This window comes from Carassius gibelio, chromosome B9 (assembly GCF_023724105.1).
Source record: "Carassius gibelio isolate Cgi1373 ecotype wild population from Czech Republic chromosome B9, carGib1.2-hapl.c, whole genome shotgun sequence".
Lineage (NCBI taxonomy): Eukaryota > Metazoa > Chordata > Actinopteri > Cypriniformes > Cyprinidae > Carassius > Carassius gibelio.
In genome coordinates this window covers 31117908-31131618 of record NC_068404.1, presented here as the reverse complement: position 1 = coordinate 31131618, position 13711 = coordinate 31117908, and the positions used below count along the sequence as shown (strand labels likewise).

Genomic DNA, 13711 nt, shown 5'->3' with positions numbered 1-13711 from the left:
AAGTGTTATTTTATGCAGTTTTTAATAAAATGTGATAATAAGGAGACTTTTTCATGTATAATGCTCTATTATGTGGCCATTTTAAAAGACTTTATATTGGTGTATTTTGTGCGAGTTACCATTGTGGTGAAGTGTGGAGCTTGTGGTTGGGTTGAGGACCTGGTTAAAAGAACGTCTAAAATACTTAATAAAAAAAAAAGCAACTTTAATGAGAGTGCTAGTGTATGATGTACACATAGTAACATCCTTAAACTGCAAACAATTAACATCATGTGTAAAGAAAAGTTATATCTTACTTGGTAATGTTTTTATAACACTTTGGCTAAACTTGCATGGACAGTGGTTCTACATGATGTAAACATATTATCTCTACTCAGATATTTCATGTAGGATGAACTAAAGCAAACTGAGTAAACTCAACTAAAGGTAGACAAGTCCTTATAACTTGATTTATTCATGTCCAAATAACATGGTACAAACATGTGGAACCACTGTCCATGAAAGAATCATGTTCAGCCAAAGAGTCATTTTTTTGAGTGCATTGAAGGTTTGGATTTTTGTGATTTTAAATGCAACAACAAAGTTATTAAGAATCTTCTGATTAAAACATATTATCCCAACCCAGTAAAAAGGTTTTACATACTTAAGGACTTTGAAGTGGAAAAAATTAAGAAAATAAGGAAAAATTACATTTAATTTCCACTCCCACCTAAAGTAAAAGAAGTCAACTTCAAAATCTTAAATGAAATTTACCCAACAAATGAATTCTTGTTATTGAGATTCAATTTCGATCTAAATAATTGTGTCTTCTGTGTAGAAAACATTGAATCGTTAGAACACCTTTTTTTTACTGTGACCCAGTCCATTTCTTTTGGAGAGAAATGCAGAGCTGGCTAATGTCCAGGGAAATTGTATTGTCTTTATCTGTGAAGACAATTATTTTTGGTGTTTTTGTTGAAAATAAGAATGTGGATTTTGTACTTAATTTTTTCATTCATAAATGCAGGTATTATAAAACCAAACCTACCTTGACTCATTGGAGGAATGAGTTGAATCTTCTAAGTAAATCTCTTAAACTTGTGGAGGAAAGGAAAGGCCTTAAATTATTTACTTTACTTGAAACATTTAAGTTAATTTGAAATGGCCCCGTTAAATTTTCTTTTTTTTTTTTCATTTATGTTTTTTTATATTTTTTTTATTATTATTTTTTATTGCTGATTTTGCTCAATCTTTACTGTAGTATACGAGAATATGCTTAATTGGTTAATGCCTTGTATGTTTGTAATTATTTTCATTTAATAAAAAAAAAAAAAAAAAAAAAAAACTGCGCCCGACTGCAGAATCCAACACGTGCGCCTTGCGCTCGCGTGACATCAGAGCAAGGCGGACGTAACTCGGACACTTTTCTAACCGGCATGCATCTCGCGCTGATCACCGGTAATCGGTTCTGCGCAGATTTTGCTCATCTCGAACAAGCCTTTTGAGTTGCTTCCTCGTGGAAATAACCTGACACCATTGGATTATTTTAATGAGGACTTCGTCACAGGACAGTGCTGTTCTCAACCTGCTCCCGGACCGGTGATGACGAACCGAACACACACACACACACACACACACACAGACACACACACTCATTCCATCCATTACAATATTACTGTCTCAGAATTGTAATGCGTTACATGACTCCAGTATTACGTTTGAGTTACTTTCACCAAAATAACAGAAATAGAAGTTAAAATTCTGAAATGTCAAAATGTACTGCAGAGTATTTTACCTCCAGTAGAGGAGTAGCATAATGACTGTGGGCGATCCAGACTACTCTTGTTATTATTTTTCTTCATTATTATTTTACTTTCTTGTATGTAAAGCACTTTGAATTACTATTGTGTACGAAATGTGCTATATATATATATATATATATATAAACCTGCCTTGCCTAATGTTTCCAATCACATGCCTGTATTTGGTTAAAAATCCTGACAGTAAAATAAATAATTTTTATTTTTGAATGATGCTTTAAATTATTTATGATCATGTTTTTTTATGTTTTAAATGTCAGTCCATTGATGCATCACACATTGATTTGTACTTTCTCTTTACTAATGGATTCACAGCTAAACTGATCTGATCTGAGAGAGTGAAGAGTGTGTCATTGTTCTCTACAGGTTGAGTGGTTGTGGCGTCACAGATGAAGGTTGTTCTGCTCTGACTTCAGCTCTGAGATCAAACCCCTCACACCTGAGAGAACTGGATCTGTCTCTGAATAAAATAAGAGATTTGGGAGTGAAGCGTCTCTGTGCTGGACTGGAGGATCCTCACTGTAAACTGGAGAAACTGGGGTAAGATTATATATGACACACTGTAAAATATTTGTGAAGTGAAAAACAAATCAGCCAGAAAACACAATAGTTGTATCAAGATCCAGAGATCCAGAAAGTAAAACATTGTGTGTCTTTGTTTCTTGTTCATGTGTGGACTTCTGTGTTCATGTTAAAGCTGTTTCTGCATTAGCAACACCTTTAAATGGATTCTGTTACACTAAGTGCTAATAGCTCATCTTTTTAGCAAAGGCTTGACTGTTAGCAGACAAAATTACTAAAGAAAGCAGTCAGATAAGTGAGAGAGTAAGAACAGTGGGCTTTTGAGGAGACCGACCCGAGTACAAATCTGCATTTCTTCTCATTTACTCCAGTGTATATTAGCTCAGAGAGGTGTTTATATTAAAGACAACATAAGAAAATATTCAAAACATGGAAATAAAATGTCTAACATGTGTTTAATTAAATATATATGTGTTGTCCTGGTGTTGATCAGATGTTCTGGAGAATCAATCACATGCAGCTCATATTGTTCCCAAACTCAGAAGCGTGAGTCTCTTCCTGCAGCTTCAAGAACAGCTTTACTGATCAGCAGCTTCAGTGTGATTAGGAGCAGGTGTAGGGGGCTTTAGGAAGAGACACAAGGAAGGACACTAGAAGACACCATCTGTTTATAATCAATAGAATCAGAGAAAGAATATGTTATTACCTACTGTTTTGTAAAGCACTGCAGTACATTGAGGTGTGAGTACTATCTGCAAGTATGAATAATATCTCACAGTGAAGGAGATCTCAGGTTCTGATATCCTTGAGTGATGGAGAAACACACTCACACACACAGACACACACACACACACACACACACACACACACACACACACCACTACTCTGTACATATAAATACAGATCAATATAAAGCTCAGCTGTGTAATGAATAGTGTGATTTAACATAAGAGACTATTTGCAGGGATGAGTTTATAAAGACTGTAGTGTGACGCTCCATGTCTGCTGTTACTGTACTGTTTCTGGTTCTGATTCACTGTTAGTGCTGCACTTGGTTTGAGACGCTTTAATTTACATTTGGGAACACAACATTCATCATTAGAAACATTTATAAATCTGTTGTTGTTTACAAAGAAGTTTAGTGTCACACAATCCTTCAGAAATCATTCTGATTTACTGCTCAAGAAACATTTCTGATTATTATCAATGTTCAAAACAGTTTTGCTGCTTAATATTTTTGTGGAAACTATGATACGACTCAAACATTTGTATAAGATTTTAAAAAAGAGAGAAATTAATAATTGTATTCATCATTCATGAAAGTGACAAAAACTGTGTGAAGGAATTTTAAATGATTTTTATTTAATAAATGCATTTACCAATTTAATTAATATATTGATAAATGCAAATAAATGCTGTTCATTAAACTTTATATTTATCAAAAAATAAAGTGCATCATTTCAACACAAAATATGAAGTAGCAAAATGTTCAACATTGATAATAATCAGAAATGTTTCTTGAGATTAAAATAAATTGTAATGATTTCTAAAAGATCACGTGACACTGAAAACTGGAATAATGATGAAGAACATTCTGATTTGCATCACAGAAATAACATTACAATTTATATTAAAATTTTAAACTTTTCTTGTATTTGTAATAATATTTCACAATATTTATTTTACTTTATTTTGATCAAATAAATTCAGCCTTGATGAGCAGAAGATAGTTTGTAGCTCGGCCACATAAGAGGTATACGTTTATAAAGCTGTTGATTAAATGTTAATCTGATTGTTGATGTGGCACAGCTGTTATTAACCCTCTAAGCGCCAAAGTCGCAAAATTGCAACAAGACGTCACCCTTAATAAAATAGACTGTAGTTCCTTATATGGTGTAATATCTCATTTGTATTCCCTTCCACTAGATGGCAGACACGTAGTACTTTGATTCTAGACCAACATTATGCATTGTTTCTGTTCAAAGTGTCGAGCTCTCATGTTATTGATGCGGAAGCAATTCATTTCATAGCGTGAGTGTAAATCGTGAGATTTATGAGAGAAAATCGCCAGATGGCTAATACAAAGAGGATGTTGCAAATGTTGTTCACCGATTCTGACTCTGAAGGGGAATATTTGCCTTTTGGAAATGACGATAGGCCGTCTAATGATCGTGTGTCTCGCGGTACATCTTTGCAGCGCAATTGTGCACCGTGCAAGGCGAGAGTGTTCACGAAGCACAAACAAGCGATCGTTTCGAGCCTTTGCTCAACGGGGAAGCGGGTAACAGAGGTGAACGGGGTCATAGTGTCCATAGGAGAGCTGTTGCTGATCGCGCACGCTCTAATACTCGGCCGGCAGACAGTACAGGTGCAGTCTGTGTGGAGAAGGTGCGCTGTGTCATGCAATGAATGAGAGGAACCATGCTCTCAACAACTACCAACTGTGTCACATAGATGCCTGATTGGGCAGATAGCTGGTCAACTGATCAAAAAATAGGCTCATGTATTTTACTATGGAACAGTAATATAGTAATAATCTCCCAGCTAACAAAAAAAGGTCCCCAGGACGTCCCCTAAATGGCCTCTGCGAACGTCCCCCGGACGTCAGCGTGTAGGGTCCGCTTGACGTCGAGCGGACGTTCGCGAAGACGTCCCGCGGACGTTCAAGGGGACGTTCACAGGACGTGCAGCGGACATTCGGGACGTTTAGGGGACTTTCACTTTAAATCCCCTGAATGTCATTTTATTGTACTTTTAAGCTAATCAAAGACAACAGACACGTTGTATGAAGCAAAATAGATTTATTTTAATTGAACAATGGTAAAGTTGCAGGGCTTTCGTGTGTGTGTGTGTGTTTTTGGCGTGTCCGCGTCTCTGGTTGTCAGCTGTGGTTAGTCGATGGCATTTCTTCCCATTGTCTTTTAACCTAAAACAACAAAATGAACACATTCAGTAGTGTTATGACTTTATATATCTAGGACTGTCGTTTATCCATTGACAAACGATTTGTAAAGACTGTTGACAGTTTGGATTTAGACCAAGCGGTCCGAAATGTAGCGGACATGCCTTTTTGCCGCATATAGGCGTCTCAGTGTGTATTTTTACCATATGGAAATTAAATATTTAAGTTTAATATCTGCCAGTATTATATACGTTTAATCATTTCAGCTTTACAAGCTAACGTTAGCTTAGAAAGTGTTCACATAGCCTAACCTCAGCAGCTGCGTGGGCCAACTTCAGCAAAGGTTTAAAAAGGTAAACTTGATCAAATGTAAGCATTAGGAGATAAACAGTAGTTAAGGTATCTATAATGTCTAATAATATAAAAGAATAAATACCTTTTTTGACCAAACAAAAGCGAAAACTCAAAGCCGTGTCTGAGGAAATCACCAGATGACCGTTAACTGTCATTAGCGGCTGAGCGTTGCCATGGATACATGCCGCGTGCCCTAAAGTGACGTCATTCGGTCATGTGCTCATTTGATCGACAGCTGCTTGGATCCTATCTCCAGTGTGGCTATATTACTTTTTTATTAGAGCTCCATGTAGTGTAGCAGTCTTAAATGTAATAACTAAAATAATTTATTTCCTAAATAACTTTTCTTGTCGTCTTACCAACAGTTTATATATACAATACAAGTTTATTTATATAGCACAAATAAACAGTTTAATACGTAAATGAAAATAATTTATTAATTTGTCTTACCTGTGTTATTTTTCACTTTTTTTTCTTCATGTTTTCCTTGGCATTCACTCTATAACATTCTAGTAGAGCTCCTGGGATGCAAACATATTTTCTTCATTCATGCATAAACCGAATTGTAGCTCTGTTCAATTATATTATTGAAAGTTTATATCATCATGATTAAGCATCATGATTTTGATGTTTAAATACTGAAAACAGACTCCTGATTTAATGACATTTTTCATTACAGAAGTTACTCCTATTTTCTTTTTCCAGAAATGAAAATTAATTAATTTAACATTAACTTTATTTTACAATGTATTCAAATCTATATAGTAAATATATATATATATATATCAATCAGCAAATCAAAACATTTTTTTTTTTTTTTTTTGCAATCTGTTATCATTACAGTTTTGTTTTAGGCAAAAATACCCTTTAAAATCCAATATGAGTTGATTTTGTCAACTCTCTTTGTCTGAGTTGCAAGGTGTCAGGTCCAGTGTTGGGAAGGTTACTTTGGAAATGTTATAGGTTACAGATTACAAATTAAATTATTTAAAATGTAATATGTAGTGTCACTGTTTCAAGTGACTTTAAGTAATGTAACTGATTACATTTGATTACTTTTTGATTACTTTTCTAAATTTCTATTGTTTTCAAATGTTGATTATTTTGAATCATTTAAAGCAGGCAGGGTTAATGTTACAGTGGTACTCAACACTGATTACTCTAAGATTTTAGAATCCTTCTTCACTTGAATTAAGACTATAATTTAATTGTAAAGTACAACCACCTCAAAATAGGACTTTAGCAGCTCTTTTTACTTTGCAATATTTTTTAGGTTAAATACAGATTTAAAATCATAAGATATAGTTTAATAGCTATGATACTGTTTTTGAAATCAAATCTTTGCATAGCTATGACAGGAAACATTGGCATCTAACAATGCTTTGGAAAAAAAGGCAGTTAATCTAAAAATAAAATTAAATAAATAAATAATTTACATAAACCAAAATAGGAAATAAAACAGTTATGGAATAAGCATGTGTCATATTCTGTGTCTTCAACTCCAGAAACATTGGTGTCTCATATTTTAAATATGTATGTGTGAAAATATTCAAATGTAACTCCCTTTGTAATCATTAACAATATCATAATTAACTGTGATTTAATTACATTTTACATTACATTAACAAATTGCTACATTTATTTTGCAATAGTTACATGTAACTAGTTACTGCCCAGCACTGGTCAGGTCTGATGATAAAAGATAAAGGACTGCATTTTTCAAGTGTTGGAATGGAAATGGCAGATGAGGGACGAAACAGGGACGTTCAAACTGTCTCAGACGAATGTCCTCCGAACGTCCGCCAGCGGACCAAATCCGGACGTCCTCCGAACGTCAAAAGGGGACCAAATCCGGACGTCCGCCGAACGTCCGCCAGCGAACGTTATAAATCGGACGTACTGCGGACCTAAGCGGACGTTCGGAACGTCCGGGGGACGTCCCCTGTTTGCTGGGCTACTACTTTTCTCGTTTTTTTTTCCCCTGATCATTTGGAATGAGAATAAAAAGACAAAAAACAACAACAACAGCAATCAAATACAAAAAAATAAAAAAAACCTTGCAAATAAGTTCAAACATCCATTCAATATCTATTATTTCCTGAATATTACTGATGAACTGATCAAAAAGTAAGCTACTGTTCACATGTGTTTTACTACTATATAGTGTAGTGATATAGTAATAATTTAGTACTTTCTCCTGTTTTATTGTTGGCTTCCTCTGTTCTGATCATTTGGAATGAGGATAAAAAAGACATATACACACACAAAAACATGTAAATATGTTCAAACATCAATTCAATATCTAATATTACCTGAATATTATGAAATTCGAGATAGCCGCCCATGGTGACGTCATAATATGCAAATTAGATTAGTATATTTACACCCCACGTAAACTTTCGATCATGCAAAATTTTTCTAATTGACGGTATATCTCTATCTTTAAGCCCTTTCAAGTCACAAGCTTTTGAAATCTTGATGCCAAAATACAACATTTTTTTCCAAAAAACCCTGGCGCCTTAAGGGTTAACGTTTCTGTGTTTGTATTGCCCCGTTGAGAACTGTGGACTCTGTTTCTTCTCGCGAGAGTTCGCTCGTGATGCGGGAATCCCTGTGACGTCAATGTGCTCACTTTAGGATTTAGCGATCGATCGCCTGATCATTATTACCTGCTGTATTTACCTGTGACTTTGAGTCGCTTCCTCGTGGAAATAACCTGACGCCATTGGATTATTTTACTGAGGACTTCGTCACAGGACAGCGCTGTTCTCAACCTGCTCCCGGACTCCAAATATTGCACCGGTGAGACCGAACCGAACACACACACACACACACACACACACACACACACACACACACACACACACACAGAGACCCTCCATGAGAACGAGTGTAAGCAAGTTCACGAAAGGTTGGTATCTGGTGATCACCTTTACACAATCACACATTAACTGTATTTTTTTTCAACACGTCCCATAATTTTTAAAATATCGGCCTCTACCAAATGGTTGATTTGTCACTTTATGATAAACGTAGAAAAGCTAAGCTAATGTTTCCAGATAATCTTCTGCTGTCAGAATGTACTATTTGCTGAGAAATATAACTTTCTGATCATTCATTATAGTTCATATTTTCTGATTTCCATAGTATGTGTATGAATTCCGGTACTTTTGCCATAAAGTGACATATCAACCATTTGGTAGAGGCCGATATTTTAAAAATTATGGGAAGTGTTGAAAAAAAATACATTGAGTGTGGTAACTAATGACATAAGGAGATAAGAAATGCAAACAAAAATATTTTCAAATGCTTTTTTCTTGGTGGGGCAGTTAAAGGGTTAAAAAGTGGTATAAAAATATTTTTAATTCTGAATATAATGTTGTCAGTGTGTTAATGTCGACCCGAGAAGCCCCATTGGTCTTCCAAGGACATTACTCACTCACCCTCATATATTTATTGTATATATTGTGTATATCTAGTACTTTTTTCTCTTCTGTCTTCTTGTATAATACACGCTGGGTTGGCCTTCATTCTTTATTGCGGTGGTTATTTATAGTTCCTGCATTCCTTCAAACCCCACTATTAAGAGGTAACAGAAAAGTTTATTTGTGTAGTCAGCTTGTTTTATGCCGAGCGTTACAAGCAGTGTTGTGCAAATTACTTCCAAACTGTAAAACATTATAGATGACTTGTTACTGTCATTTAAAAGTAATTCCTTCCATTACAATATTACTGTCTCAGAATTGTAATGCGTTACATGACTCCAGTATTACTCTTGAGTTACTTTCACCAAAATAACTACAGAAATAGAAGTTAACGTTCTGAAATGTCAAAATGTACTGCAGAGTATTTTATCTCCAGTAGAGGAGTAACATAATGACTGTGGGCGATCCAGACTACTAACAATAGAGCTTATAATCGACAAAGTGAAGGATCAAGACAACACAAGACAGGATGACAGCCAGAATCACAAACGATCCAAGTCTGTTACAAGTATGGTAGAGGTAAAGAGATTATCTGCCAATATCTGTGAATTGCTTGGGTCTATTCATATTAGACACAACAGGACTATATGTAAACTCTAATGCCATATACAATTGTAAAATGACAAGATGCGCACACATCCATCTGGTGAATGTACAGTCTTCTGCTATCTTCACTCATTAGCCTCTTTTCCACTGTCCAGTGTGAGCCGAGGCTAACAGCGAGCCGGACGGAGCTAATAGCCTCGGACCTCGAGCACAGAGGACGAGATCATTCTGTGTCATGACAGTATCCTCACACACTCCTGTAAACCCCGTCCTAAACACACCTTCACTGGACTACGTCACACAATACAGAGTTACACCAGCGAGAGAGAGATGAATGAAAAAACATCACTAAACAAATATATCAGAAGCTGACGTTTAGTCTTTATTTCCAAACGTGGACACCACACGCAGCTATTGACTGACCACAAACAGGAAATGGAACTAATTTACTGCATCTTTGATTCGTTCATGTCTCGCTGTTTTATTCTTTTCTCTTTTCTTTGATCAATTACATTTTGGGCTAAAAGTGTGTTGTAAAGCGTTACTGAACAAGTACCGAGTAAAATATTACTGAAAATTGATTAGTAATGTGTTACACTACTGTGTTACAGCTAAAAGTAATATGTTACTGTAATGCGTTACTCCCAACACTGGTTACAAGTTATTTCAGAATTATTAATAATTGTAATGTTCTGACTAGAAGCAGAAAATCTGAGCATATCACACCAGTCCTCAGGTCCTTACACTGGCTTCCAGTTACATTTAGGATTGATTTTAAAGTACTTTTACTCGTATATAAGTCACTATATGACCTAGGACCGAAATATATTGCAGATATGCTCACTGAATATAAACCTAACAGAGCACTCAGATCACTAGGATGGAGTCAGTTAGAAATACCAAGGGTTCACACAAAACAAGGGGAGTCCTCCTTTAGTTACTATGCTGCCCGCAGTTGGAATCAGCTTCCAGAAGAGATCAGATGTGCTAAAACACTAGTCACATTTAAATATAGACTTAAAACTCATCTGTTTAGCTGTGCATTTATTGAATGAGCACTGTGCAATGTCCGAACTGATTGCACTATATTTTCACTGGTTTTATTTTATTTTATTTTATGTAAAATCATTTTCAAACTGTTTTAAATTCATTTTAAATAAGTACAAATTTTTTAAATAATTTTAAAAGTTTTAAAATTGCTTGTTTTACTCTTGTCATTATTTTTCTTCATTATTATTTTACTTTCTTTTATGTAAAGCACTTTGAATTACTATTGTGTACGGAATGTGCTATATATATAAACCTGCCTTGCCTAATGTTTCCAATCACATGCCTGTATTTGGTTAAAAATCCTGACAGTAAAATAAATAATTTTTATTTTTGAATGATGCTTTAAATTATTTATGATCATGTTTTTTTTTATGTTTTTAATGTCAGTCCAGTGATTCATCACACATTGATTTGTTCTTTCTCTTTACTAATGGATTCACAGCTAAACTGATCTGATCTGAGAGAGTGAAGAGTGTGTCATTGTTCTCTACAGGTTGAGTTATTGTGACGTCACAGATGAAGGTTGTTCTGCTCTGACTTCAGCTCTGAGATCAAACCCCTCACACCTGAGAGAACTGAATCTGACTCTGAATAAAATAAGAGATTCGGGAGTGAAGTGTCTCTGTGCTGGACTGGAGGATCCTCTCTGTAAACTGGAGAAACTGTGGTAAGATTATAAAGATTATATATTGCTGGGTGACAGGGCCTTTAATTGGAGCAAATAATAATAGATATTACTGAATTCATCACAAATATAACAAACTTAATAATGTATTTGTGTCACATAGAAATGCACTTGACAGTAAAGCATTGATTTTGAGCTAGAATGCAGGAAATCTATTGATAAATAAATTCTGTCATCATTTCCTCACCCTCATGTCGTTCCAAACCTGTGTGACTTAGTTTCTTCTGTAGAACACAAAAGATATTTTGTAGAATGTGACCAAACCATTTTGGTTACCCTTGATTTCTGTATGGACAAAAATTTCTTGAATTCCTGAAATTATCTTCTTTTATTTTCCAAAGAACTTTTATTTTTGGATGAACTGTCCTTTAAGAACTTATTTACTGGTAATATTTAATATTTAAGCAGGCTAATAACAGTAACATTTATAATAAATACATCTCTATTGTACAGTGTTAATAACTGCAAGTTAAATTACTATGATGATGAATTAACAAGTCTATGTTTTGTCATTTTCCAATTGACCTCGTCATGAAGTTTAGATTGTGGTGTGTGTTTTCAGCCAGCATCGCTACAGAAGCTTTAATGTTCTCATATCACACGACTGTAAAACACAATTCTGTGTCACATCTGAATGGATCAAGACACTTGTGTTGTTGATCACTTTACTCCTGATGACCAGTACATCCCTGTCTGTGGGTTACAAGTCAGACTCTCTGACCATTAGACCACGACTGCCCCATATACAAAGCTGCCAACTCTCACACATTCAGGGTGAGACTCACACAATTGACCCAATTCTCACACCCCCATATTCTCACGCGGACTCGTGCAGCAGTGAGGGGAAAATATCATGCCTCATGATCTCGCAAAGCAATGCGCAGAGAGACCAGACAGACAGTGAAGTGATTTTTTGTGACAATTGTGAGGGAAATACACAATTTATTCCCATAAACTGAAGTCAGCCGTTCTCCCTCCCATCCACGGACCACCACTGTATAAACTCTGGCCAGCCCTAGGATGGTTTGCGGTAGGCACTATTAATTTAAATGCAGAATGTATATTCACAATAGTTTAAGTGAAAAAAAAGCCAACAAGAAAGATTTGCAGATATTTGCTCCACCAGAGTAGCTGCCCTTTTCCCCCGTCCAATCAAAACACAGAGTGTGCGCATACATCACGTGATGGTCTAGACTAGTGCGCATACGCATTTATAATGTGCTCTTTCACTGGAAATTTAGAATTATAGAAATGTTCAAGATATGGGGCAGAAAATTTATAGATCTATATAATTTATATATTTTTAAAGGGACACTAAGTAGGAATTACTCCCATCTAGTGGTGAAATTGTATTTTGCATTCAAACTAATTTTGCTCTCCAGCGCCTCGCTTTTTCAAATGCGCGTTGCATCTACGGTAGGCGATATGTACCAAAAAGCTTTGACGGTATGTCTTCTAATAGCACTTCGTCGAGTTTTCCTTCAGGTGAACAGGTGTGCTATTTCAAACAAACTGCAACATGACAACTAACAAACGAATGTTACAGTATGAATTACTGACTGTGGAAAACATGAAATATTGTAATTAGTAGTTATGTCTTCTTTATTCGTTATATTTTCTGAATAATGTGCATTGTTAGATATAAAAAAAAATATTATAATATAGATTGTAACACTGACTTACCTGTCGAGAAGATAACTGGCCACTTCAGCGTCTCTTTTGAAATCTTTATCAAGCATTAGCTCTTTCCACCTAGAAAAAGCTTCCCCGACATTAACTCTTGTTTTCTGTAATCTACGCTCACGTTTCCTTTTACGTTCTATTTTTGACTGTTTTGGCGACGATGTTTTCTTCTCCTGTGGCGCGGCATATGTATGGTCCATAATAAGAATGCAATCCAGACTTTTAAACTTGCCGGTGCAGTTTCAAGCGCCTCTCACTGCTCTGCACCTGCGTTTCTGGCTCTGACCGAAAACGCGTTGTGGAAACGCGTTGGCTTAGTACTTTTTGTCCCTCTCTGCTATTATAGTTTTGCAAGATGGCGGAACTACATGGAAGCCTCCGTCGACCTTCCCGTCCCATGTATATAAAGATAATAAATTCTTCATTTACGAGGATTAGTTTAAACATTGGCATAGGTATTTGTACACCATTGAGGGCATATTTATGAATAAAAATATTGATTTTAGATAATAAAATACCTAAAAAGTTACTTATTGTCCCTTTAAATGGTTACTATCGCATGAAGAGTGACATTTTTCTCCAAAAGTCAGCATATAATTACAGTTTTGATATTGATTTTATACAACAGTTCAATAAACAAGAAGTTAATATCAAGAGACTTATGTTTTAGACAACATATTCCCTG

The 13711-nt window shown here is 35.5% G+C and overlaps 1 protein-coding gene and 2 long non-coding RNA genes across 3 annotated transcripts in view; 1 reads left to right on the top strand and 2 right to left on the bottom strand.

Moving 5' to 3' along the window:
• The window catches only part of LOC127964884 (NACHT, LRR and PYD domains-containing protein 12-like), a 1383583-nt gene that overhangs the window by 902663 nt on the left and 467209 nt on the right, over positions 1–13711 (top strand). Inside the window, exons 30-31 of the mRNA XM_052565314.1 lie at positions 2166–2339; positions 11152–11325. Coding sequence (XP_052421274.1) covers positions 2166–2339; positions 11152–11325 — 348 coding nt within the window. The remainder of the gene's footprint in view (positions 1–2165; positions 2340–11151; positions 11326–13711) is intronic.
• The window catches only part of LOC127964976 (uncharacterized), a 385149-nt gene that overhangs the window by 264598 nt on the left and 106840 nt on the right, over positions 1–13711 (bottom strand). The window lies entirely within an intron of this gene.
• LOC127964989 (uncharacterized) overlaps positions 1–13711 on the bottom strand; it is a 193978-nt gene that overhangs the window by 118503 nt on the left and 61764 nt on the right. The window contains exon 2 of the long non-coding RNA XR_008155226.1: positions 10912–11224. This is a non-coding gene — a long non-coding RNA (uncharacterized LOC127964989). The remainder of the gene's footprint in view (positions 1–10911; positions 11225–13711) is intronic.